General features: G+C 55.3%; 1 protein-coding gene and 1 long non-coding RNA gene across 12 annotated transcripts; one reads left to right on the plus strand and one right to left on the minus strand.

Moving 5' to 3' along the window:
* Positions 1-5,542: 5,542 nt before the first annotated feature.
* Positions 5,543-7,837, minus strand: LOC309646954. Its single transcript, XR_014255688.1, has 2 exons — positions 6,512-7,837; positions 5,543-5,887 (listed from the first exon to the last, which is right to left on the minus strand). It is a non-coding gene; the product is annotated as an uncharacterized lncRNA (long non-coding RNA).
* TAL1 (TAL bHLH transcription factor 1, erythroid differentiation factor) lies at positions 5,797-24,198 on the plus strand. Of its 11 annotated transcripts, none has more exons than XR_014255609.1 (6): positions 5,797-5,936; positions 6,219-6,381; positions 9,825-10,262; positions 11,581-11,675; positions 15,394-16,941; positions 18,433-24,198. XR_014255609.1 is itself a non-coding variant. In XM_082433484.1 (5 exons), the coding sequence occupies exons 3-5, from the start codon at positions 9,826-9,828 to the stop codon at positions 15,846-15,848; spliced, it is 987 nt and encodes a 328-aa protein (XP_082289610.1). In that variant the 5' UTR covers positions 5,797-5,936; positions 6,219-6,381; position 9,825; the 3' UTR covers positions 15,849-24,192. The 11 variants fall into 11 exon arrangements, 4 of the variants coding, with proteins under 4 accessions (XP_082289610.1, XP_082289611.1, XP_082289612.1 ...); XR_014255610.1 differs by having other exon boundaries at positions 15,394-16,068; XR_014255611.1 differs by having other exon boundaries at positions 15,394-16,068; positions 17,206-24,197.
* Positions 24,199-25,557: the final 1,359 nt, after the last annotated feature.

The raw sequence follows: 25,557 nt of genomic DNA on the forward strand, positions 1-25,557 counted from the left end.
CTCGCTCCCGGACACTCGGACAGCTCGCTGATCGACAGGCACCAGACGCTATTTCGGGCGGCTCTCGGCTCAACGCGCAGTTTCCGTTTTTCCATCGACCATCGGAAATGGGGAAGGGGGGGAGGGTGTAGACGTCACGAGCCCCCAACCCCAGGCGGGGAGTTGGGGGACAGGTCGGGATGGCTGCCAGACTGTCAGAATCTGGAGCTTCGAGAATAGAGGGGGATGGGGAACATCACCTCCCCTCGCGTCTCTCTCTCCCAGCTCGGCAGGGCTGACAAAAGCCTTGCCTGTCCAACAGCCTGTAGGTGCCTCAAAGTCACCTAAACTCAAGAAATTTAAAACCAAATGCAGAATCCCTCTCCGTTTCCCTTGGCTTCCAAGCCCCCGTCACCTGGAATAACACTCCCATCTAGGCAAATACAGCCAGAAACCCAGAGGGTTCCTGGATTTCTCCTTCCCCCTCATCCCTCAAACCCAATTCTTATAAACCCGATTTTGTATCCTAAATACATGTCATCTGCATCTGCCTCTTGCCATGTCTCCTGGCAACACCCTAGTCCATGCTCCAATCCCCTTTATTTGGACCACTGCATCAGCCTCGGAACTGGTATCCCCACATCATTCCACCCCCACATACCCCTTCTCCACCGTGCAGCCAAAGAGCTTTCTAGAAATGCAAATCTGATCTTTTATAGGACGTTACGCACCCCCCCCCAACCAAATGAACAAAATGGTGCCCCCCCCCAAATTCTTTGAATTGTCCACAGCCTTGCTCCAGCCAGTACTGGACTCTTCTCTATGCCTTTCATGAACCTCAAGCCCTTCGGATGCAGCCCTTGGCTTACCTGGAAGGTTCTCAATGCTCACTCCTTTACCTACCCTCAGAACCCACTTTCCCATCTCAGTCCAGGCATCAGTTCTCAGAGAAGCAGTCCCTGGCTGGGCTCTCCTTTTTTGGAGGGGCTCAGAGATGTGAAATGACTGGCCCAGTGGTGCCACAGCCCAAGGGTGGCAGCGCTGGGCTTTGAACTCAGAATTATATTTAGTGATGCAACCAAGCAAAGACAACAGGGACCAGAGGAGGGAGAGATGAAAACCAACCCCTGTTGCAGAGAGGCTTCAAGAAGGAAGGAGCAGAAAGACTGAGTCTTGAAGGATGGATGTGAGAGGAGAGGGTGCGGTAAAGCAGAGGCTGACACATAATGGAGGGTGAGTTGAATTTGATAGCAGTGGGTGATGTGTGGCTAGAGCCGCAGGGAGAGAGTGTGGGGGAGAGAGTGTGAGATGGGGCTGAGCAAACCACAGAGGTTGGTCCCCTGAGTCCCTGCTGAGCAGTTGGTGTGGCTGGGCCAGGGGAGGCCTTGTGGCAAGTCCAGGAATTAGACTCTTTTCCTCAGGACATGGGTAGCCCTTCTCCCATGGGATTCTGTAAAAGTTACCTGTATCCACATGGCATCCTGACTTCTACCAAAGAGCACGAGAGGAACAGAGGGAACAGGCTGCACTGGATTAACTGTATCTTCACGGAGAGTTGCCTGATGGCCAAGGAGGGGCCAGACTCAGACTGCAGCCACACTCTGGGCTCAGTCCTCGACTGGGACTCAGTCTGTGAATTCTCAGGCACCAAAAGGAGCTCTAAACCAGAGATGCTAGAAGGACAAAGCAGCCTGTCCTGGTGGGTAGAGTTGTGGACTGGGAACTGGATAACTGAGTTTGGGTCTTGGCTTTTCCTCTAGGTCACTGTAAGCTTTGGTCAAGTCACATCTCCTCATGACCTAATTTCCTTCTCTATAAGGATAGACCAGAACTCCTGTGTGCAAGTGCACATGATGTCATGCTGGGTTCCAGGCTGGTAAATTTCCACAGATTATTGCCCTCACCACCTTTTAAAGATCATCTTATGTAATCCTCATAACAGCTCTCTGAGGTGAAACTGAGGTTTGGAACTAAGTGACTTCTATTTATTTATTTTTGGCTGCGTTGGGTCTTTGTTGCTGCACGGGGGCTTTCTCTAGCTGTGGCGAGCAGCACGGGCTTCTCACGGTGGCTTGTCTTGTTGCGGAGCATGGGCTCTAGGCACGTGGGCTTCAGTAGTTGTGGCTCGCCGGCTCTAGAGCACAGGCTCAGTAGTTGTGGCGCACGGGCTTAGTTGCTCCGTGGCATGTGGGATCTTCCCAGACCAGGGATTGAACCCGTGTCCTCTGCATTGGCAGGCGGATTCTAAACCACTGTGCCACCAGGGAAGTCCCTAAGTGACTTTGGGACTCCACCCTAAAAGAATGAACCCAGATACCCTCCATGGGCTGAGCCCATTGCCTACCCCTCACTGAACCCAGATTTCTAGGACACAGTACAGATCTCAGCTCCTGCAGTGAGTTGAGCCCAGATCCCTCCTCCAAGCCTAGGCTCTAGCTGGGCTCCAGAGGACTCTGGTGCCAGATTTGCTTCAAACCCAGGTTCTACCACTCACTAGATGTGTGACAGTGCGGAAGTTACTTTCACTCTGCCTCAGTTTCCTCATCTGTAAACTGAATAATTGCACCAACCTCTTAGGATTGTTTATAACTAAATGAATTAATATTTGTACAGTGCTCAGAAGACTGCTTCAGTAGCGAGATTAAAATGTTAAATTATGAGGGGAGTGATGTTTCCCAGCTCTGGGCTCAGCCTGAAACTCAGTAGAATGGGTATTTTAAACTCTTCGTTGACACCAGTTCTGCCTCCATAGAACCTCTTGGGTGTGACCTCAGTCCCAGCATTCAGGCAAGCAGTCTCCATTTTAGAACAGAAAAGAGCCAGGGTTGAAGGGGGTGAGAGTCGGGGGGAGCTGGGGAGCTTTCTGGGATAAGAGGAACTGCCCATTGAAATCCGGGTATCCAGGACACTGGTATGAATGAATGTCAGGGAAGGAAGGGTTGGATGTGATCATTTTGGTGTTGTGGTCTTGCTGGGGTTCGAGTCGTTGGAGAAATGTGTCTGGAAGGCCGAGGGACTGAGGTTGTGGGGAGCCCGGGTTCCCGAGAGGCCTCGGGATCAGTAATGAGGCTGGACCCACCGGGTCCTAGACAGAGTGCCCGCCCAGCTCTCTTCGTGGCGCATTACGGAGACGGTCCCAGAGCCGCGCAACCAGTCCCCACTCCCTCCGGTGAAATTGCCAAATTAAAATGAATCATTTGGCCCGTAATGGCCGAGGCGCTTATCGGGGGCGAGCGGACCCGCGGCAGTGCCTTATCTCCGCGGCACACACGGCCCCCGCGCGCCTCGGCCCATGCTAACGAGGCCTAGAACGTGAGCGGGATTAGAGCGCGGCGGTGGAGGAGCCGGGCGCGCCGCGGCGCGGAAGGGGGAGACTGGAGAGGGGTGGGGGGGGGGTGCTGGGGGAGGGCTCGGCACTAAGGACCAGGCCTCAAAATGGCCACACGCGTACCCCCTTAGCGGCAAAACGTGAGCATTATGGCCTTTTTCTAGGGGCAGGCAACCTACAACCTCCCACGGAATCCCCCATCCAGTTCCTCCCTCTTTTGCCCGTTCGCAGAAGAGGTTTCGCTCCTTTTCCCTCGGTTTCTTTCGATGGGGGGCATTTTCCACCGACGCCCTTGAGCTCGCCGCCGCCGCCGCCCCTCCCGCCTCGGAGACTCTCTTCCTTCCTTCCCCTTTTCCTTACGCAATATACAGAAATGCGCGAGGCGGTGGTTGGTTTTCATTTCTCCTTGGTGGTTGTGTGCATGCGGTGGGATTGTGAGAGTGAGTGTGTGAGCTGTGGGCAGTGTTGACTTCTTCTGAGTGTGGTCTTCTAGGCGATAGGTTGTGTGTCCAACTGTGATAGTGTTTGCCCTCTTTGGGGTGTAGATTTGAGTTCTCCGAGGCCCTTCTGCGTTTTCATCGTTGTATATAATTATGCTCGTTTGCCTTCTCGACATGTGTGTTGGGTTGCTTGTCCTTTGCGATTGTGTTTGGATGGTCTCGTTGTTGTGTCGGGCGTGTGTGATCCTGACTACGTTGGGTTGTGCGTCCCTGAGCGACTGCGTTTGATCGATTTCGTTGTGTCGTGCTGGACAATGTTTGGGCCTGACCGAGTCGGCTTGTCGGGCAGTGTTGGGTTGTGCTTACTTTGCTTCCCTTCTATGGGGCTGGACCGCGTGTGGCCCTGTCCGCACCGGGTTGTGTGCCTGTGTGCTGGTGTCCTTTGGAAGTGCGTTTGTAAATCGCTGGGGTGTGGAGGGGAGGGCGAGCGAGCGAGAGATGGATGCGCAAGTTGAGGAGGCGGCATGGGGGCGGGGAGAGGGATTTCACGTTTTATTACAAATTATGATGTATTCGGAAGCCAGTGTTGGCTTGGATGAGCAGCCCGATCAGCGGCTGTTCTGTCCGGAGGCCACTCAGTGCCTCGGTGTTGGAGGGGTTGTTAGTGAGTGGGAGGCTCTTCCAGGCTGGAAGCTGAGCAGCGCTCGCGGAGGCCAGCGCCTTCAGGCCGGTAGCCGCCGGCTTCGGTTCCCGCCGCATTCAGGCTTCGTCCATTTCTGGTCAGTTTCGCGGGTACGGCCGCCGGGGTCTGCGGGAGAGGCCCGGAAAAGACAATGGGCGCATTCTCCAGGCCTCGCGCCTCGGGTGGGGACCTTCGGGATCATCTCCAAGGAACATTTTTCTACCCCCTCCCCGGGTGAGCGACATTCCCGCGTGGGTCAGGTACCCGTCACATCGATGACCGGGACCGGGCTTCATGGAGGGACGGGGTCAGTGCTGCCCTAGCTCCGAAAGAAAGGATTTTGTTTTGCCAGTTATTGTGGTTGCTAATGTCATCATCATCACCACCACCACCACCACTACCACCACCATCATCATCATCATCATCATATTTTAATTAAAATAATCGTCCAGGAGCGAAGCGGCTTGTCCCTTTTAGCTTCTTCGGGGCGATAACAAAGCAGCGCGGGTTTCCTCCCACCAGCGCTGTTTTTTAAATTGCTGGGTTTGTGGTAGGGAGAGAAAATGGAGAGAGGGACGAACACAGAGACTCCGTCCTAAAGCAAAAATTAACCCCGACCTCAGACACCGGGCGTGACTGGATTCCTCCTTGTTCCCACACCTCCCCCCTCATTTGGATTAGAAGAGGAGAAAGAAAATCTCCCGCATTGAACTGAAACCGCAGGGAATAATTATTACTGTATTTCCACTAAAGCCGGGGCAAAAAGGAGGTGGCCTTAGCAATTAATCCAAGACTTCGATGTGTGACCATAAACTGGACAATTTAGGCAAAACAAATTAAACAAACCTTCCGGAGGGAGGGGAAAAAAGGTGAACTAAATTTCACTACCGCTACACCCTGGGAAGCAGTACTGGATTTATTTTTTACCCTCCCTCCTTTCCTTGTTTATTGCTGAAAAGAATTACTAAAATTCTCCCCTTCTCTGACGATCTGAATACCGATAAATCGAAAATCTTGTGTAGGGATCGTTGAGGGAAAGGCGAAGGCCTTTCTTTCTTTTTCCCTTTCTTTTCTTTTCCTTTCTTTCTTTTCCTCCTCTCCCTCTTCTTTCCCCCCCAACCCCTTAATCTATAGGAAGAAAAAAAGGGACCGGGATACATCAGATATCCCCCCACCCACCCCTTTCTCTCAGATCTGCGCCGTTCAGACTGTATCCCTTCGGGAAAGCAGCCTTTGGAATTGGGTTCTGGTTTCGCTTTGGGTTGGAGGTGGGCAGGTGAGAGTCATGAAGAGAATGGGGTCCTCAGAGGTTCTGTCCCACCGACCAGGGTCTGAAGATTGGATCCCCCTTTCCGGACACACACCCCGCTACCCACCCATGCCAGGCTGCGGACGACTCCGCGCTGTGGCCACAGCTCCGGCCTGACTTCGGTTCCCGAGCCAACGGCGTAGACGAGTCTGCTTAGAAAACAAACGGCCACACTGAACCAGACATCCCGGTTGGAGGGTCCGATAACGTTCCGGGCAGTCTGCAGCGGGGTTGTTGTTGTTGGACTAGATAGTTATTCCTGATTGGTCAGGTGTAGGGTTCTTTTTTATGGGGGTGCGGGGGAGGCTTCAAACACCTGCAGGTTGGGGGCGGAAAGCTGCTGGCGATTCCCGGGGCGGGTTGGCGAGGACATGAGGTAATTCCCAGCCATTGACCCCCATTTCTCTCTCTCCCTCCCTCTCGCCCTCCCTCTTTCTCTCCACCCCCATCTTTCCTGGAAACTCGCTTTGGGCGCGGCAGACCGCCCAGGACCACACCGCGGCCTAACTGCTGGTCTCTCAGTGAGAGAGGGGGAAAGCAAAGACCCCTTTCCACAACCTGGACCTCGGCTCCCGCCCCTCTCCCGCCGGAGGAGGAGTGGAGATCCTATTCAGAGGGGCCGCTCTCTCTAAATATGCCCCAGGTGAGTTTTTGGGGAATAGTACTGGTGGAAACAGTCACCAGGAAGGCCTTGGGATCTGGCCTGAGGTGGGGAAAGCTTGGGACAGAGGACAGTCCAGTTTCAGATTGGGGAGGAGTAAGGGAGGACGAACCCAGAGCTGGGAATCCGGGATCTGACTCTGCCATTGACTGTGGCCTCTGTGCCACTGTGGCTTCCAGCAGGGCCCTTTCCTGACCCTGGGTGAAAACAGCTAGTTGGACTTAGTCCCCCCACCCCCACCCCAAAGTCCCCCTCTGTCCTGGTTCTGTGGACGTTTCACAAGGCTCATAACTTTGGGACGGCTATATCCGGATAGCGCAAGCTGTGTGCGCCCGGGGCTCTGGCAGGAAGAAGGCCGCAGCCATCCTGGCTAACGCAGTCCCAACTCGGGTGGGCCCAGGCTGGGGCCTAAGGCCTAGGGTGGGGCCGCATGCAAACACCCTTCCACTCCAGTAGCAGCGGGAAAGTGGTTCTGTTCATGGGCGATTTTGGTTTGCGTGCAGGCTTGGGGCTCCCCCAGGGGGTCATGCGGGTGTGGATGTAGTATCAGGGACCAGAGGCTGTGTTTAAGGCGGTGGCTCTAGCCGGGGCATGGCGGAGGCTGTTTTCACATAAGAAATTTTCCTTGCTGGGAATTGGGAGCTGCGGGAGACCAGGTGCCTGCCCCCCCAGGAGCTCTCGGGTTCCCCTGTCTTGTTCAGACACACATGGAAGTGATCGGGCTGGCTGTCTGGCAACAGGAGATGAGCCAGTGTAGGGGGCTTCGAGCTGGGTCTTGGTTGCACAAAGAGGAGTTGTAATGGTCCAATAGTCTAGTGCTGTTCGGTTCGAAATCTGAAATCTTCTCACCTCCTTCTTCATTTTCCCTAATAAAAACAAATAAACGTCACTCAGGCTTTCTTTTTAATAATCTTAACCAAAGCCAAGTGATGGGGTTTAGTCACCGACCACCGAAAGTGCTTGTGAGCTCTCTGGCAGCTTCCTCGAGAGCCTGGACCTCTGGCCTGGGTGATCCTGGTTGCAGACGAACTGGCAGGGTTTTCCTGAGGTCCTGGGAGGGGCGGGGAGAGGCTGACCACAGACCCCTGGGGACCAATCATAGGTTTTGGGGGGGGGGCTCAGAGATATAGATATTTATAGGCGTCTGGAGAGGGCATTTGGGGCCAGAGTCAACTCATCTGAAATACGTGCTCCCCTTGCCCCTCTGGGATCTGCTCCTACTCAGAGTCTCGGAATTAATCAGAAGGTACAAATGTGTCATATGGAGAGCTTGAGCTCATTCTGGCAATTGCTGAGTGAACCGTTTGTCACTCGGTTGGAAGCTGGGACTTAAGCACGTGTCACTGGGCGCACAGCGGTGCCTGGGGACAGTAAGGTAGGGAGCCAGCTCCCTGGGGCTTGTATGTTTTGCCAGAGGACAGTATATTTCTAATGCATTTCACTGTTGCAGGGGAGCCAGGAAGTCTCCAATGGTATACCTCTGGTGCATTTCTAGTGGCTGCAGTGTCTTGACGGTCGGTCCCATTCTGTGGATACAGACCTATTGTTTCCACCATGATCATAAACTCGTTTCCAGTGAAGTGTTGCGGACCTACTGCCTTTGCAGCCAGGGTACACCAGGTCTGGGGGAATTTTGTCGTTTTGGGGCGCTGCGCATGGGGCTGGCAGAGCTAGGGCCGTAGCTTAATCTGAATGGTGATTCTCCATCAGCTGTGTGTCCGGTGGCAATTGAGCTGAGCTCCTGAGGAGGTTTCAGAAGGTCTGGTCTCTCTTCTGGGGTGGGAGGATGGTTCCCAGGCCGACTCCAGTCCAGAGTGGTGCAGTGGCAGAATGGCTGCCAGGAATGATCAGATGGACTCTGCTTGGTGCTGAGTTGGATTTTTGTGTATTTGTTTTCTGCTACAAAATACCCCAATTATATAATTCCGACAGCAGAAACCTTATTTTGAACATCTTACGAAGCCTGTTGAGTTGGTTATATTTTTATTGTTGTATTAAAACTCACAAGCATTTCCACACTCTGGACCCAGAGTCTCATAGTTTTTCTGTTTTCATTCTTGCGGGGGTGGGGGTGTGTGTGTGTGGCGGGTTATGGAAGAACTGGAGGGAGCGGTAGTGGGGAGTGGAGCCTCGGGCCTGCGGTCACCCAGGAGTATCGTTGAGGAGGAGGGGACTGTCCTTGGCTGGTGGGGGGGGGGCAGGATATATGAGAGGGTGTATATGGGAGGATAACAAAGACAGAGCGAGACTGGAGTGCTAGTCCTGCTCTGTGGCGAACAAGCGAGTGTGACCTTGGGCAAGGTAGTCTCCTTGCGGGGCCCAGTCTCCCAGTCCATAATAATGTTTACTTGAGCATTTGCACAGTGCTTTTAAATGCATATATGAGGTACTCCTCCCATTTCCCAGAGGACAACACCGAGGTAGGAGAGGGGGATGGGGGAGTGCTGGAGGAGTTCAGCAGCCATCATGACACCCCTTCGCCCCACACTCCTGGATGGGAGCCCAGACCCCAGTGGCCTCAGGAGCACCTTTTGAACGTCGGGGCTTCACACTGCCTCAGGCAGGCTTCCCTTCTAGACCCCACCTCACTTTTGCGTCCAGCTGAGCAGAAGGGGGTATAGTGTGCGAGAAGGTATGGCCGGGATCATCTTCTTCCCTTCCTTATGTCCCATCTCCAGTCCCGGGAGGAGTAAAAGTAAAGGGCCACTGGGGTTTCCGGCGGCTACACAGAATACAGGTGGATTCGCTGAGTGTAGGCAGACGCCCCCGCAGGGGTGAATATGTGTTGAAAGGGAGAGCTGGCTCCTCCGGATAATTCTCTGCCAGCTCTGATCCCTCTTGCACCCCCCACCCCCGCCGCACCAGGTTTCTGGTTGTATGTGTGTGGCGGTAGGCTGGGGGCAGGTATTGCTGAAAGGCAAGGGAGGTTCGAAAAGCACCCCACCTCCGCGCGACAGGTTCCCCGCCAAAACCAAAAGGGGGGCGGGAAGAACACGGTCGGGGATTTGTTCCCTCCTCTTCCCTTGCGGCCTGAGAAGGGGCACGGGGTGATATTTCTTTCTCGCCTCTTTCTACATTTCCTTCCTCCTTTTCCCCCCTCTGTTTTTCTTTCGCTGGCTGTATTCCTTTTCATCCAATGTCTTTGTCGTCCTTCTCCACCTCTGTCCTTTTGGCCCTCAGTCTCTGTCTCCCGGGCACCCTCCTCTCTTCTCCCAAACCAGAGGCCCCCTTTCCCTCCCGCCCCAGCACTGCGGGCGGGTGTGTGTCCACGTGGCGCTAAGTTTATCCGCTTCTTCTCACGTTTCCGTGCGTGAGTTTCTCTCTGCCTTTCACCCCCTCCCCCACCCCCCGCTCCGATCCCACCCCATGTGGATGGGCTGGGGGCGGTGGTCAGAGCGGGTGTCCGCTTGTCTGTCTGCCCGCAGGATGACGGAGCGGCCGCCGAGCGAGGCGGCACGCAGTGACCCCGCGCTAGAGGGACGGGACGCGGCCGAGGCCCGCATGGCCCCCCCGCACCTGGTCCTGCTGAACGGCGTCGCCAAGGAGACGAGCCGCGCGGCCCCGGCGGAGCCCCCGGTCATCGAGCTGGGCGCGCGCGGCGGCGGCCCGGGGGGCGGCCCCGCCGGTGGGGGCGGCGCCGCGCGAGACTTAAAGGGCCGCGAAGCGGCGGCTGCCGAAGCGCGCCATCGGGTACCCACCACCGAGCTGTGCAGACCTCCTGGGCCCGCGCCCGCCTCGGCCCCCGCGGAGCTGCCCGGTGACGGCCGCATGGTGCAGTTGAGCCCGCCCGCGCTGGCGGCCCCCGCCGCCCCCGGCCGCGCGCTGCTCTACAGCCTCAGCCAGCCGCTGGCTTCTCTCGGCAGGTCAGGGCCGGCGGGAGGAGCGGGTGGGCAGGAGGCATGGGCGCCGGGGCTCCCCTTCCGCACGTCGGGAGCCGGCTGCCCTCCTCCCGGCGGGGCAGTGCGGCTGAGCGCGCGGAGAGAGGGGGAGAGGGGGACGTTTTACACCCGGGGTCGGAAAAGTCTGGCTGGAGACCCCGTGCAAGTGAGGAACGAGCCCTCTGCTAGTGTGTGTGTGTATGTGTGCGCACGCGGGGGGCAATGTGCAGGTGCCTTGTTAACGCGGCGTGCTGGGAGCTTGGAAGCCGAAGAGGGGGGAGTACCGGCACGCGACTGGCTGCGAGCAGAAGCGCGGGGCGCTGCCTGGTGGTGGTGGTGGTGGTGGTGGGGTGGACAGGAGGAGTCTGAGTGTGAGTACCAGGAAGGAGTGTGTCTGAATGCGCTCCGCTGTGAAATTCTTCTGGAAGCTGCAGCCCTCGGTGGACAGGTAAGAGATGTGCATCTGAGGGTGCTTGCAAGAGGGCTCCCTCCTCTGAATCTCCCCGCCAGGGCCCGCCTGGGGAATGGATCCCTCCCTCCTCTCGGGACCTCCTCTGCCCCTAGCTGCGATCTCTGGCCAGGACCTGTGCTCCCTTTGGTGTGAGGGTATCCATTTCCCTGCTGGGGCCACTGAGGTGGTGGAGAGCAGGAGGCACGGTTGGGGTGGGGACAGGAAGATGAGGCAGGGAGAGACAGTGGGGGGCAGTCGGTGAGTCTGTGGGACACTGGAGGAAGAAGCTACGGAGAGTCGAGTGGGTGATGGGGGGGCATGACAGTGGGGCTGAGTCAGGGTTTCCTGTCTGTTGTCTGTCCATGGGCCCCATGGGGCTGGAGTGAAGGTGGGGTGAAGTTGGGGGTAAGGGACAGGGTGCCCTTATGTGGTGCAGGAATTGCACACTCCCAGGTGTGAAGGCCGTGTCTGCCTGTATGAGCACCTGTTTGGGAGCGGAGGTGTCTATGGATTGTGCACTTGTATGTGGGGGGTGTATGTTCATTTTTGTGTTTGCTCCCTGTGTTCACCATTAATTCTGTGTGTGTGTGTTTGTGTGTGTCTGAGTGTGTGTGTGTAGGGGTGTGTGGCCACCCTCCCCTTGTTTGTCTCACCACAGAGAGAGGCTGTGGGTGTTGTGTGTGTGTGTGTGTGTTTCATGCTCCTTCTATCCCCAGTTCCGATGTGAAGGGACCAGGGTTGCCCTTGTTTTTTGGGGCGGGGGCTCAAGAACATGTGGGGAGGATCTGTATGGAGCCCCTCTCTCCCCTCCACCCACATGTGATCTTGTGATCTGCCTGCTCCCTCCCACAGTGGGTTCTTTGGGGAGCCAGATGCCTTCCCTATGTTTGCCACCAACAACCGAGTGAAGAGGAGACCCTCCCCTTATGAGATGGAGATTACTGATGGTGAGTCTACCCCCCGCCCCACTTGTGTACTCACTCCCTCAAGCTGTTAGAACCCTGAAGGAGGGATCATCGGGGACTACTCCCTAGGTGTCTCACATAGATGGGCAGCTCTCTTGGAGCCAAGAGAAGCTGTCGAAGTCCTCGCCCTATTAACCTGGGACTAGGGGAGGTCATGGGTGGGGCTGGGGGTTGCCACACTCATAGTCCTGGGAAGAGAGTGCATGGGAGTGAGGACACGCTGTGGCGCTTAGCCCAAACCTCCACGTCAATTGTAGTCCCCACTCTAGCTCCATTCCTGCAGTTGGTAAGGATCCCCCGGGAGGGCAGAAACACACAGTGTTTCTAAGCACCAGCCTCCAGGGATTCTCTGTATCTCCTCCCAAGTCCTCTTTGGAGTCTGAAGTCTTCTCCCTGCCTGGAATTGCACCTTTTAGGGTCTTGTCCCAGGTCCCTGCAAAGTGGGGCCCTCTTGTCCCCTTTTCCACACTCTGAGCTCAGACTCGGAGTTCCCTTCCTGACATCATAGATTCTACCCTGCTCCCTCCCTCTCCCCCCAACCCCAAAGGCCTCAGCACTTTTAATGTGAACTACCTGAGTAGTCTTTGGCCCCGAACTTGGGGGAAGGAGTTGGATGAGTGGGAAATTTGGAGGACCCCCTCCCTCTTCCCAAGGTTGACTAGATGTAGTAGATGGGGCCCAGCACCAGGGGGCAGGAGAGCAGGCTCTTCAGAGCTGAAGGACTTCCTGGAGCTCCTGGTGCACACCGGAGGCCTTGGAGCCAGACTGGGATTTCTGCAAGTTGCTGGTGGGAGGGATGTATACTGAGCTGGGGCTTCTGGAGGGCATCCCTCTGTGGTGTTCTGGAGAGGAGGCAAGCTAGCATCTGGACAAGGAACAGATCTCAAAAGACCCAGCCAGCCTGGGGCACAGGGGTGTAGGGCCAGGAGGGAAGGGTGTTGGAGTGTCAGTGCTGCTAGGTTAGAGACAGGAGGTGGGTGTACCAAACAGGAAGTAGGCAAGACCAGCCCTGAAGTTCCCCAGGGAAGAGGCATTTTCTACAAAGGTCAGAGACAACAGAAATCAGGCACAGAGGAAGGGGCAAGGGGTGAGGGTTTGGGGGGAGTGCAGGAGTGTAGAGAGGCGATTACCCATAAATGATGCCAATATTTACCAAGCACTTACTCTGTGCCCTGCCAGCATGAGACAGAGGACCTGGAGGGAGGTACAGACTCAGGAAAGAGGAAGGTGTGGAGAGGTGGGTGGTTCTCTGGATAAGACCAGAGAGGAATAGACAGAAATGGAGGTGAAGGGAAGGGTGGAGGGGTGCAGGATATGTCCACAGGATTTTGAAATCAGAGATTTAACCGAAAGGAGTCCATAAAAGTGGAGCTAACACAAGGTCTAAAGCCAGGACTTGATGTGCATTCCTGTTGCTGAACTTTTCTGGGCCTTGGTTTTCTCATTTGTAACGTAGGGAGAATAATAGCTTCCTCACATGTTGTTGAAGGAGCACAGTGGGGTAAAGTGCTTTTAGGGCCTGGCTTGGGGTAGGCGCGGCTTCTGGAGTCTGTGTAGCTCTAGCTGGGACAGCAGCCATAATGCCTCTCTCCCCACCTAGGAGCTCCCTCAAGATCAGCCAGCTTCAGCCACAGAGCAGTGGTCCTCCTGATGGCACAGCTGAGGGACTCCCCTCTGTCTGTCCTGGAGGCCGGAGAACAGCAAGTTATTTCCTCTGAGGCGCCCAGGGTAGGACTGCCCAGCAGGTGTGCTGTGTTTTTCCCAGCCTGGGTCTGGCCTTTGGCAAAGAGTCAGCTGGGCTGGGGCCTGCTGGGGTTTGGAAAGATAGCTTCTGAGGCACTGTGGGCAGAGGATGAGTGATCCTCCCTGGGGGAAACATGGTGTGTGTGTGTGTGTGTGTGTGTGTGTGTGTGTGTGTGTAAGACTGGTGTGTGTATGTGTAAGACAGAGATGATCAAGTGGGAAGTGTCGGCACAGATGAGCTGGGTTGCAGAGGCAAGGTCTGCCTCCGTCCTGGCCGCAGTCTCCCTAGCTATGAAATGAGCAATGGGTCTTAGGTGATGTCTTCTCTCCTACCCAGCTTTCCACGTTCTGAGATCCGGTTCCAGGGTCATCAGAAGAGGGCAAGCAACCATCCCAGTACTGGCAGTTCCTTCAGTGCTCAGAGCTTCCTGAGGACTGCCAGGAGCTGGCTCTGTGCCTCAGGGTTGCGGAAGGAAGCGGCCGCCTCAGCCCAGGAGCCTGGGAGCGCTAGCGGGGCGCTCCTCTGCCTTTCCTGGCTTTGGGAATCCCAGGTCACGCTTGGACATTTAGTGCAGTGCTTTGTATACTGTAGGTGCTCGATACATGCACGCTGGTTTCTGCCCCTGCTCTGCAAGTCTTAGTACACGAGCGCTAGTGAATACTGTTCTAGTCTGTGATCAGTGCACTGTAGACACGGGGAGACGGAGGCAGCCCTCAGACGCCTGCCTAGAGCCTCAGGCCATGCCTGAGTGTGGCTGTCTCTCCACTCCTCTCCTGGGGGAGCGAGCCCGCAGGGTAGGTCATTTCCCCACCACTCTCTGCTCTCTCCTCCATTCCGTACCTGCCAGCGTGATCAGTTAGTCAGCAAATATTTATTAAGCTCCTACCTACTCTGTGCTTCCATCACCCTTAGAATAAAATCCCCACATCTTACCGCAGGGCCCTATGGGATCTGGACTCAGCCTACTCTGATCTTACCCACACTAATCTAGCCGGGCTGGCTTCAGCCATTTTCCAGCTCAGGGCATGTGCACATGCCCTTCCAACTTCCCTTCCTGTGTCTGGCTGGCTCTTCTTCAGCCTTAAGTTCTTCCCTTATAGATGTCACCTCCTCCGAAAGGCTGTCCCCAACCACCTCAGGTAAACATGACAGCTCCTTTCCATCTTTCATTTACATTCAGCTTCCTGTTTGTTTCTTATTTGTTTGCTGATTGTTCATCATCTGTCATCCCCATTAACATGTAAGCTCCACGAGGGCAGGGACTCTGTGTACCCTTATTCCTTAAGGCCTAGCACAGTGCCGGTTGTCAGTAAATAATTGATGAATGGATAATAATAGCTAACATTTATTGAATGTTTCATCAGAGCCAGGTATTATCTTAAGTACTTTAACTGTATTAGTTGTTAGATCCACAAGACAATCTTATGACTTGAGTTACTAGTATTATCTCCATTTTACAGGTGATGAAGCTAAGGCACAGAGAGTTCAGGTAAATTGCCCAGAGTTACTATCTAGGGAGTAATAGTCAGGAATTGAACCCAGAAAGTCTGGCTCTAGAGTTTAATCTTTCTAACTAGTGCCATATGTCTTCTTAGCACAAGTGAATGAATGAATGAATGAATAATATATGGTTCCTGTCCTCAAATGTCTCACAGCTCAGAGAGGGGGGCAAACATGGAAACATACAGTGATGATCAAGAGTGATGGAGATTACAGGATTATAGGGCCATGGTGGTTGGTTAGATCTGTCTGGAGGGGTTGAGGGAAGTTCTCAGAGAGGAGGAAACAGATAAACAGGGTTTTGAAGGACAAGTAAAGAGTTTTCTGAGTAAAAGGAAAGAGGACATTCTGGGTTTTCCAAATTTCCGGGTGGATGGCTTCTCTGCTTCCCCACAGGAGAAGACGCCCTGGGGGATCCCCGACCCACTGTCCTAACCCTTGTCCTCCTACCTCCAGGTCCCCACACCAAAGTCGTGCGGCGCATCTTCACCAACAGCCGGGAGCGATGGCGGCAGCAGAATGTGAACGGGGCCTTCGCTGAGCTCCGCAAGCTGATCCCCACGCATCCCCCAGACAAGAAGCTCAGCAAGAATGAGATCCTCCGCCTGGCCATGAAGTACATCAACTTCCTGGCCAAGCTGCTCAATGACCAGGAGGAGGAGGGCAGCCAGCGGGCCAAACCTGGCAAGGACCCTGCGGTGGGGGCTGGTGGAGGGGGTGGTGGCGGAGGGGGCGCTGCACCTCCAGATGACCTCCTGCAGGACGTGCTGTCCCCGAACTCCAGCTGTGGCAGCTCCCTGGACGGGGCAGCCAGCCCGGACAGCTACACAGAAGAGCCGGCACCCAAGCACACGGCCCGCAGCCTCCATCCTGCCATGCTGCCCGCCGCGGATGGAGCCGGCCCTCGGTGATGGGTCTGGGGCCACCCAGGACCAGCCAGGAGGGTGCCCTCAGGCCACGGGCACCATGGGCTTTAGGGCAGGTGGGGTGAGGATTGGGCAGCTCTGAAGCAGGGCATGGACTTTTGATGAGCTTTCCTTGATGTCTGAACTGTGGGAAGTCCCAGCTGCCTCTGGGGCTGGCTTTCCTGTTTCCTGCCTCAGTAGGAGAACAGAAAAATGGAGCAAAGTGGTAGGTACTTTTTATGAAGATGGCACGGTCTTCCCCCTTTTCCAAATCCCTAAGACTTCTCAAGTAAGAGGCTGGAGTGGCATTGCTTTTGGCCTGGCGCATGGGAGCCCTGTCTTGGCTGAGACCTGGGGTTGTCAGCTCTCTCCTGAGGCGTCCGGCAGCCTCTGCCTTGCCTTTAGCCCCTCCCAAGCTGGCTGGGGTGGCTTTTGTGGCCACACTGTCCAAATATATAGGTACCCAATAGCTGCCCATTTCTCGAGCCCCATCTTCACCCAGGCCCCTGTTGGTCCATCCAGCTTGCCAGTGCTGCAGAGAGTCACAAGCCTCGAGGTGCCTTCTTCAGGGCCTGGTTGAAGAAGACAGCCAGTGGACAGCCTGCTCTCGACTAGCTGGGCCAGAGGGTCAGAAACCCAGAAGCCCTTACTTCTTGCCCTGGGGATCGAAGCTCTGCTTTCTCCCCACTGAGACTTGCCTTCCTCATCCTTGTGGCTGTGGGGACTGAGTCTGCGGCTGTGAGCGTGCCCTGTGAGCTTTGTTCGAAGGCAGACAAAGGAGAAATGATGAGAGTGAAATTGAGCAAGAGCTATTTGGGGCACGTGGGCTTCAAATCGTGGTGGTGTCTCAGAGCTACCTGCCTGCGTCCTCAGCGACACGTCGCGGTTCATGCAGGGAGCAGATGCCAGTGTGCTGATCGGTGTGTGTGGGTGCTGAGAGTAGACGTGCGGCCCCGTCTCGCGTTCTCCTAGCTCCTCAGAGGGGCCTCCCTGCTGCAGGATGTCTGTTTGCTGACGGTCTGGTCTGTGTCCTGAAACTGAATTGACAACAAACTCTGTCCTGTGAATTCCTGGCATTTGGGATTTTGCTTGACTTCAGGTATTTGTGGGATCTCTAGGTCTCGATATGACCCAGGATCTAGCCCCACTTCTAGGGCCCGGGGAGCCCAGTGAGAGACCAGGCCCTGGCGGAGACCCAAACACATTGACATTCACTTAGCAGAACCTTCGGCATCCCTGAGTGCACAAATTTTGGTCCTCAAGGGTGTGTATGGGAGGCTGGCGTGACGCAGTAGGAGTGCTCCCGGCCGAAAGTTGTCCATGACATTTTTGTAAATCAAATCCTTATCTTCACCTTTTAAAGAAATACTGCCACAAGTCCCTTGGTAAAGTGGAGAATCCTTTTGTAGAGTGGACTGCTGCCCCCTCATTGATCTCCCGTGTCAATCCAGATGGTGGCACATGGTTTTCTTAAGGCGAGGCCTGCCTGTGACCCACATCCCAAGCCCCTGGAACAAACTGCACACAAGTCCTACATACCTGTCATTGTGCCCTCACGTCACCCCAGCCGGCTCTGACCAGGCTCTGCCTTTGAGGTCAGAGGGAAAACAATGCTCTGACTTTGCCCTGTCCATAGCAATGTGGAAGAACCAGCGCTGCCGCTGTCGGGAAAGGCCCTCACACCTTATGGGCTCCAGCCTGGGGGCTCGCCCTCACCATGGCAGGACCTTGGGGACAGCCACATGCCCATGGGGAATGATCCCTGCTCTCCTCCCCTTCCTTTTAAGTTGTGAGAGGTCCAGTTTGTGGGGGTGGGAGCAACATGGTTAACCCTTGTAGCACTCTCTCTGTCCCATTTCAGCGCTGCCCCCCCAGTCATATTTTGATGAACATTAGGATTCATTGCTTTCTGATACTTGGAAGCTCCTGTGAAAAATCCCATCTGTCTAAAGATGGAGCACCTATTCTAGGTCCTAAGGCTGTGTTTGCTTCCGGTGGATTAATTTGACCTGGGAGTGAAAAGTGGCCACGGTGAGCATAGGTGGATGGGTTTTAGGAGATGGATCACACATTCTATGAGGAACTCCAGCTTCTGGCTTCCTCTTCTCTCAGACTTGCAGTGTGACCTGGAAAAATTCTCTCTCTGAAGGTCAATTTCTCGTAAATACCCTGGCTTGGCCTGTGTCCTAGGGCGGTGGTGTGGACTGAATGGAATCATGAAAGTAGAAGCATTTTGAGGCTGTACGGAACTCTGTCCCCCTCACTATCATTCCTGCAGTGGGGTTTCCCACCCTGAGTCCGGGACCTAGGCAGTGGGCCAATCTGCCTGTCTCCATAGCATTTGGGTAATTTAGGTTCTAAACCACTTTAGCCTGAGTTATCTAGGTTATCCTTATCTCTCCAGATTGACCTCATTTCAGTCTCATTCCAAAGCAAGGCACAGGAGGGAGACTAGAAAAGAGATGGGAACAGAGGCAGAATATGTAAAAAGTACAACAGCTACCCAAGACAGGCCTGGGTAGGGGTGGTCAAAGCTTCGTGTCTTTGTTAAGAACTAGAAAAGATCCATAATTTTCACTTTCCTTTCCAGCACCTCCCCCCACCATACTCTTCTCCTTCCTCTGCCTCCTCTTCACCCATGAACATTCTCCATCCAAGAATAATATCTGTACAAAAAGGAAAAAATGTAAAGGTAAAAAAACAGGAGGAGGACAAAGATGATTGTTAATGACTGGAGGGAATCACGTCTTTTAAGACAAATTCGTATTCTTTTATTTGTAGTGGCAAACGACAAGATGGTACAACCTTTATCCTTTTCCGAAAGCAAAACAAAGGGCACAGCATCGGTAGTCAGCCGACACCTGTCTCGGCCTTTGGGGGTGGTCGTGTCGTACTTGTGATGTCAATGGTACGAGGCCCCCGCCGAAGGCTTGCCCCCCAGCCCATGTACATAGCGCATCGTTCCTGCGGGCGGGCCCAGCACTTTCCGTCAATGTTGTACTGTACGTGATGCATTGCGTTGGTCTCTGCATTTTTCTGCAGAAGAGGAGTAACCGCTCCAGGTACCTTGACCTTTGTACAGCCCAGAGGCCAACACTGTGGGCGTGTGACTCTTTAGCGACAAAACCCATGTGGTGATGATGTGTGTATATATATAAGGATATATTGGGAAGATTTCTAAATAAAAATTTTACAAAGGGGCCTAGACTCTGTGCTTGCATGTTGCACCCCTAGGACTGAGAGTTGGGACTTTAAAGGAAAGGCGTGGCACGAATCTGTCTCCCCTGATAATGGGTTCTCCCGGGGTGGGCTCCCACCTTCTACCCTGAGGCTCCCCGCTTAAGGTTTCCATTCTTTTCCCTCTGCCAGGCCTCACGGAGGGGGGCCTCTTCTCAGTGCTGTGCACGCACACTTTGGGCACGGAGCCTCAGGCCAGAGAGTCTTCTTTGCGTGTCGGGTTCAGCTCCGTGGCTGGGGCAGTGGCTTTTATTATAGGTTCAGGACAGATTAAGTTCTCACCAGAGGATGGTCCCAGGCTCCCCAGTGACTCAATGGAGGCTGCTCTTGAGGATTGGGGGTGCGGGTCTTACGTGGGGCTCAGCGACAGAGGCTGAGGCTTTGGGAGCAGTGAGTGGAGGCTCAGGCAGAGAGCCGCCGTTCAGAGGCAGGGACTCTGGATGCCGGTGAGGCCTCTGCATGCAGACTGTTGGATCTTCGGGAACCTCAGTAGGTCAGGTAGGCGCTTCCAACGAAGTACCAATCCTTCTTTCTTTCGTTCATTTAGCAAATATTTATTGAGCCCCTATTGGGCCAGGTATTGTTCTAGGTACTAGGATCTAGCAGTGAAGAAAACCAAGATCCCTGTTTTTGTGTCACTTAAATTCTCAGAGGGAGACGGTAACCCACAGACACACACAGCCATATGAATATGTTGATTGTATAGTAGGTTAGAAGGTGGTTAGTATTAAGGGAAAAAGATGTGCCAAGGGGGGAGCTCAACGGGCCCACAGATAACTTTGGCTCTTTTGGGGTGAGCCTTGCTCATCCTGCCAGGCTCTGATCTTGGCCGCCCCTGTTCTGGAGGTGCTTCCAACCGTTGCTAGGAGGGCAAAGGCACAACAGGGCATGGGGATACTGCTCTGGCCTGTAGGGAAGCTCCTCGGCTTTTGAAAGACGCCAAGTGTGCCTCTCGCCAGCCCAGAGCAAGGAGGTCCCTGGGCAGAGAGATGGTGAAACTCAGTCATGGGATGGGGAGACCAGTGGGAGTGGGCTGCAGGTCTTGGCGCTGGTGGTGGGAACAGCATGGTGAAGGGACATGAGAGACAGGGCAGGGCAGTCAGAGGAGTAGGAGAACTCCTGGGAGTGTGAGTGTGGTGTGTCAGAGGCTAAGGCCAAAGGGTGTTTGGGGAAGTGGTTAGCCAAGCCCAAGGCAGCCGAGAGGGCAAGCAAGAAAAGGTCTGAGAGTGCTGACTGGATTTGGCAACGTGGAAGTCGCTGGTGGCATTGGTGAGAACAGCAGCAGGGGAGGGGTGGAGGCAACAGTCTGACTGTCGTGGACACAGAATCGGAAGGAAGGAGCACCATTTCCAGAAGGACCTTTCTCAGGAGAGAGCGAGGCAGTCCATGTCCAGAGAGCTCAGGAAGAGCGCGTCAGCTCTGTGGCCACCAGGCAGAAACTACGAGGCTATCAACTGCCCAGGCTGGCTGGTGCCCCATCTCCAGATGGGGAGACTGAGGCCAGAGAGGAGAGGGATCTTCCCAGGGCCACACATCCCATGGACAGTGGCAGGCAGGGCAGGGCCGGGCCTCCTGCCCCCCCAGGACAGGCTGTGCCTGTGAGGGGGAAGGGCGGCCACGGGGCCTCACCCAAATGGTCTCTCCGGCCTCATTTCTCACCACCCGAGCCTTCGTTCTCTCTGCTTCTATTGCACTAGCCTTTCTGCTCCTGCTACAATTTTTTTTAACTGTCCAGTTTTTGCACTTTTGGTTTCTATCCATCCTCTGTTCCCACCCTCCTTTCATCTAGTTAAGTTGTCTTAAGCATCAGGAGACTGTCCTGACTCACTGGGGTCAGCTGCCTCCTTTGTGTCCCCACAGGCCTTCCTTCACTCTCTGTCTGCTTGTCCACTTATCTGCTTTCCCACTAAAACACGAGCTCCTTGAAGGTGAGGCCGTGCCTGATTTGTCTCCTCACCTCCAGCGCCCTGTGTCAGACCCGGTATGGGGCCCTTTCAACATTTGCTGAATGAAGAGGTTCCCCTGCATGAAATCTCTCAGTTCGGTGTTGAGGCCAGTGTGGAATGAAAGGGTAGAGGGATGGATGGGTGGGAGGCTGGGTCATTCCTGCAAAGATGCCCTCTGCCTAAAACCATGGTCCTGGGCTGGTCAGGGGTAGACGGACAGCTCTGCCCCCTTGGGCTGGCAGAGGACCTTGGGCTGCTTTGGTTGGTGGATAAGGAGGTGGGGTATGTGTTTTCTTGGGTTGGGCCCCCCTAGGCTGGTTCTCGTACTGGATCCGGGTTGGGGTGAGGTGGGGATAATGAAGATCAGGAGGCTGATGATCTGGTCCGCTCATAGCAGCCTTACCTCCCCACGCTGCCCACTCCCCTTTCCCCAGCTTGCAAAACAACTAACTGTTCCCCAGCAACCAGCTCTCCCCCTCTGGCTGTGTGGCCAGACTGCTGGGGACGGGCCATGGTGCTGGGCACAGTGTCCAGCAGTAGAGGCACAGCCATCATGACTGTAAGGACAGGAGTCAGTCAAGATCACCCAGGCACCCTCTCTATTGTCCAGAGGAGGAAATGAGGCCCAGAGAGGGTATGCGCTTCACCAAGGTTACACAGGATTTGAATTCAGGTCTGATCCAGAGCCAGTGCTCAGGGCCCCTCAGGAGAGGAAGAAGAAATAGCCAATAGGTAGTTAGTGCTCTTTGAGCAGGTGGGCCTGTGCCAGGCTGGGGGCAGCTAGCAGCTCGGTTTGTCCAGCAATCTGCCCAGGACCATGAGCAATCAGTGTGGGTGCTGGAGAGCTTGCCGATAGCTACACGCTCGGCTTGAGGACAGGCTCGCGGGCAGTGAGGACAGTTGATGTGGTGTCAGCTCAGGGAGGGAGAGGCCAGGACATGAATGGGACTGAGCAGGAAAGGCAGCAGGGCCACAGAAAGAGCCTGGCCTTTGGGGTTAAGTTCCAGGGCTGCCGCTTCTTGTGCCTGCTGTGTGACTTAGGGTAAATCACTTAATCTCTCTTAGTCTCAGTTTCCTCATCTGTTAAATGAAGTTATTAACACATATCTTACAGGACTGTCATGGGACTTCAATAATATATGTAAGTGCTTGTGTTTTGTAGAAAGAACTATTACTATCGCTGGAAATGGGTTTGGGATAGGGCTGTATTTGGAATGGCAGAAGAGAGAAAGAGGGCAGAGGGGAAGTGGGAACATTAATCATTCACAGCAGCAGGAATTCCTCTGGACCTGCCCCATGCTGGGCAATGCTGGGGAGCCAGCAAGGGATCTTCCTTGTCCCTGTCCTCAGGGGGCTTGCAGGCTGGGTGGAAGTGGGATGTAGGGGAAGAGATCCAGAGCATGACAACCCTGGAGGCAAGTGCTGGGAGAGAGAGGCCCAGTGGGTGTGGGAGACCTGGCTCTGGCAGTGGAGGCCCAGAGTAAATGTTTGCTGAATTGAAGGAGCCTGGGAGGAGGCTGGGGAAGGCTGCCTAGAGACGGTGTCATTTCCATCCTTCTAGGTGCCTTTGCAGGTTTGCACAGCCTGTCCCGAGCCCCAACATCTTCTCTCAATGGCAGTTGCAAGCTGCTCCAGGGATGCTGGTCCTCCGTCCTGGAGGCCCTGCTCTTGTCCAGACCACCTGGGGCAGGGCTGGGCTGCTGGAGCTACCCATGCCCACCAGGATATTCCCTCTGGCTCCTCCTTTCTCTCCCCATTTGCTTGGTCCGAGCCCTGCCTCCCTCCCCAGCTCCTGGCCTTCTCTGTCCACACAATAACAGGATGTGATCCGTTCGAAGAGAGGAAGTGGGGAGGACGGGCAGTGCTGATAGCGAGGTTCTGACTCTCCGCTCTCCGTGCCTCCCCTCCCCTCCCCTTTGGACCAGCCCCTGAGGCCGCCTCCTGTCCAAGGCCCTGCCTGCCTGGGCCTCTCTCTGCGTTGGGAGGGATGAGTTTGGGGTCTTCAGGCTTGACTCAGGCCTGTGTAAGCCCACGGAGAGATACACACTGGCCCTCTGCACGGCCTGCCTCCTGGCTCTGGCTTTGCTGGCCTGGAGACAACTGTCTGAGACGCTGAGACTCAGGGAGACTGGCCTGACAAGCTCGGGACTCCAGGGTGTTTTCTGGAGTCGCCAGAGCCTGTGGGTGGGCAGGTGGTTCCCTCAGCATCCACATGAGCAGGGCTTCACCCACCGCCTATTTCCACGTGGGCCTGATCCAAGGCAGCGGGGTGATAGGATCAACCAAGAGGTCCTCATCAAGCACTGACTCTGCTCTGCCTTGCACAGAGTGTGGGATAGGCTGCCATATGGGGAAACTGAGGCTCCAAGAGGCAAAGGGAATGTCTAAACTCAGCATGAACTAGGAGCTAAGCTGGAGCTAGAACCCAGCTGTCCTGACCCCCAACCTGGAGCTGTCTCACCCCCTTAGGCCAGTGCGGTCCAGCAGAACTCCGTGGTGGTGGGCATGTTCTATCTGCCCTGTCCAGTACAGAAGCCGCTCGATCAGAGCGTGCGGCTCTCCGGCACTTGAAATGTGGCTAGTGCAACTGCATAACTGAATTTTTAATTTTGTTTAATTTGAATTAATGTAGACCTGTTAAATTGCCATCTCCTCAGGGAAGAGCCGGTTTTGGTAGAGCAAGGCCAAGGGTCCCCTGACCCCAGTCCTGGGGAGCTTGGGAAGAAGATGTTGGTCGCCAAGGTTAGCCTCACCTGTGCTCAGTGTCTGCAGTTTATACCGAAGGGCTGTGCTTTCAGCTCTGCCGTCTCACTGACTTCTCCCAAGAGCCCGGTGTGAGGGGACAGTCACTCCCATTTCCCAGATGAGGAAATTCCGAGGTCAGAGAGGTTAAGCGATTTGGCCAAGGTCGAGTGGCTGAGAGAGAAGCCCAGCTGGGATTCTGACCCGGGCTGTTTGGGGAACCCGTTCCCTCACCCCAATGCAGATGAGCCCCTGAATACTGCCGGGATTACTGAGAGGGGCACCCCCCAGTCCCTGGCTGTTAGTGTAAGGCTACTCAGAGGAGCAATCAGAGGAGGGCTGCCCCCCCATACATTGTTGGGGGGAGGTTTTATTATATGTTATTTTGTGAGTCCCTGTTACGGGGGAGACACAATCTCTCCTGACTCAGTCTCAGTTCTGCAGATGGTGATCTGAAGATAACACCCCCTCCCCCAATTGGCCCCCACCCCCTTCTTATCCCATAACTGCCACCACCCCCTGCCCCCTGCAAGACCCTTGCATTTCTGAGACCCAGTGGAGCTACGGGACCAGGGTAGAAAACCCTTTCCCACCCCATGCCTGGTGACAGCCCAGCCAGCTGAGACCCGGGAGCCCAGGGTCCTCAGCCCTCCCCAGCTCACCCCCAGCAGCCTGGGACCTGTGGTGCTCCCGGGTCCCAGGCTCTGCGGGATCTCGGAGGGGGGAGGGGGGTGGGGGCCAGGCCTTCTGCCCTCTGGCCGTTCCCACACCGGCAGCCCCCAGTTCCTTCTCTCGGCGCTCCGCCCCTTCTCCATCAGTCCCCCGCGAGCTGCCGCCTTCAATGGGCTATCAGGCTTCCTCATCACTCTCACGCCCCCTCCCCACTGCCCCTGAATAGGTGGGATCCAGACAGACACTGGCACTCCCAGCCCCAAGCCCCCAGGCAATCTCTCCCAGGACCTCCTGGGACCTCACAGCTATGATGCCTGCTACCTGCCTTCCATGCTCAAGACTCTAGGTCCTGAGGCTGCAATTCTGTTGTTGAGCAATGACGCATTCTAGAGCAGCGGTCCAAACAAGGGGCGACATGATGTGATGGCCCTGAACTGAGCTAAGATTCGACTCCATGAGTCTAATGACAGGTAGCAGTTGATGTCTCTACGATCCTCAGGTTCTATCGCCCTAGGAGTTATCATTCAGGGATCATACGCTTACTGGACTCCCTTTGGCTTTTTGGCGGCCGCAGCAGGTTCCGTGGGGCAATGCAAGGAGAGGCTTATGGGGTAGGCAGAGCCGGGTGGGGATTGCCTGGCTTGGTTATTTTTTGAGGAGGGGGGCCAGGGTTGGCCACAGGCCCCTTCAGGGTTCACATCTGCTCGGTTGGGGCTCGGCCAAAGCTGGGCTGCCGGTCCAGTTGCCCGGCTGCGGCTGAGCGGGGAGCCTGGCTGGTTGGCAGGCTTTCTGTCTGATGCTAATGAAGGCGGTGGCAGGCGAGGAGGGGGAGGCACCGCTTTTGTCTTGCACTTGTCCATGCTGGGGTCCTCAGAGAGAGACAAGGGACCCTCCTCACACCCAAGTGGCCGTGATTAGCCTGCCGTCACTCACTTTGATGGCTCCCCGTGCTCTGGGGGTGTGGACAGAGTTTCAGGGAGGGAAGAGGGAGCAAGTATGGTCCTGTGCCCACCCCCCCCCATGTTTTCCAGGGAGTATCCTAAAAAATAGGCTAGTTTAAGATCCGAGCGAAAAATGTGGCCCCATTCTCTCTCCTCCAACCTCTCTTAAGGGCCTGT

Source organism: Balaenoptera physalus, assembly GCF_965194825.1.
Source record: "Balaenoptera physalus genome assembly, chromosome: 1".
Taxonomy (NCBI): domain Eukaryota; kingdom Metazoa; phylum Chordata; class Mammalia; order Artiodactyla; family Balaenopteridae; genus Balaenoptera; species Balaenoptera physalus.

Coding starts and splice junctions, on each gene's coding strand:
- TAL1 (XM_082433484.1), top strand. CDS start 9,826: ATGACGGAGCGGCCGCCGAGCGAGGCGGCACGCAGTGACCCCGCGCTA. Junction 10,263..11,580: donor CCGCTGGCTTCTCTCGGCAG/GTCAGGGCCGGC, acceptor TCCCTCCCACAG/TGGGTTCTTTGGGGAGCCAG. Junction 11,676..15,393: donor TGAGATGGAGATTACTGATG/GTGAGTCTACCC, acceptor TCCTACCTCCAG/GTCCCCACACCAAAGTCGTG.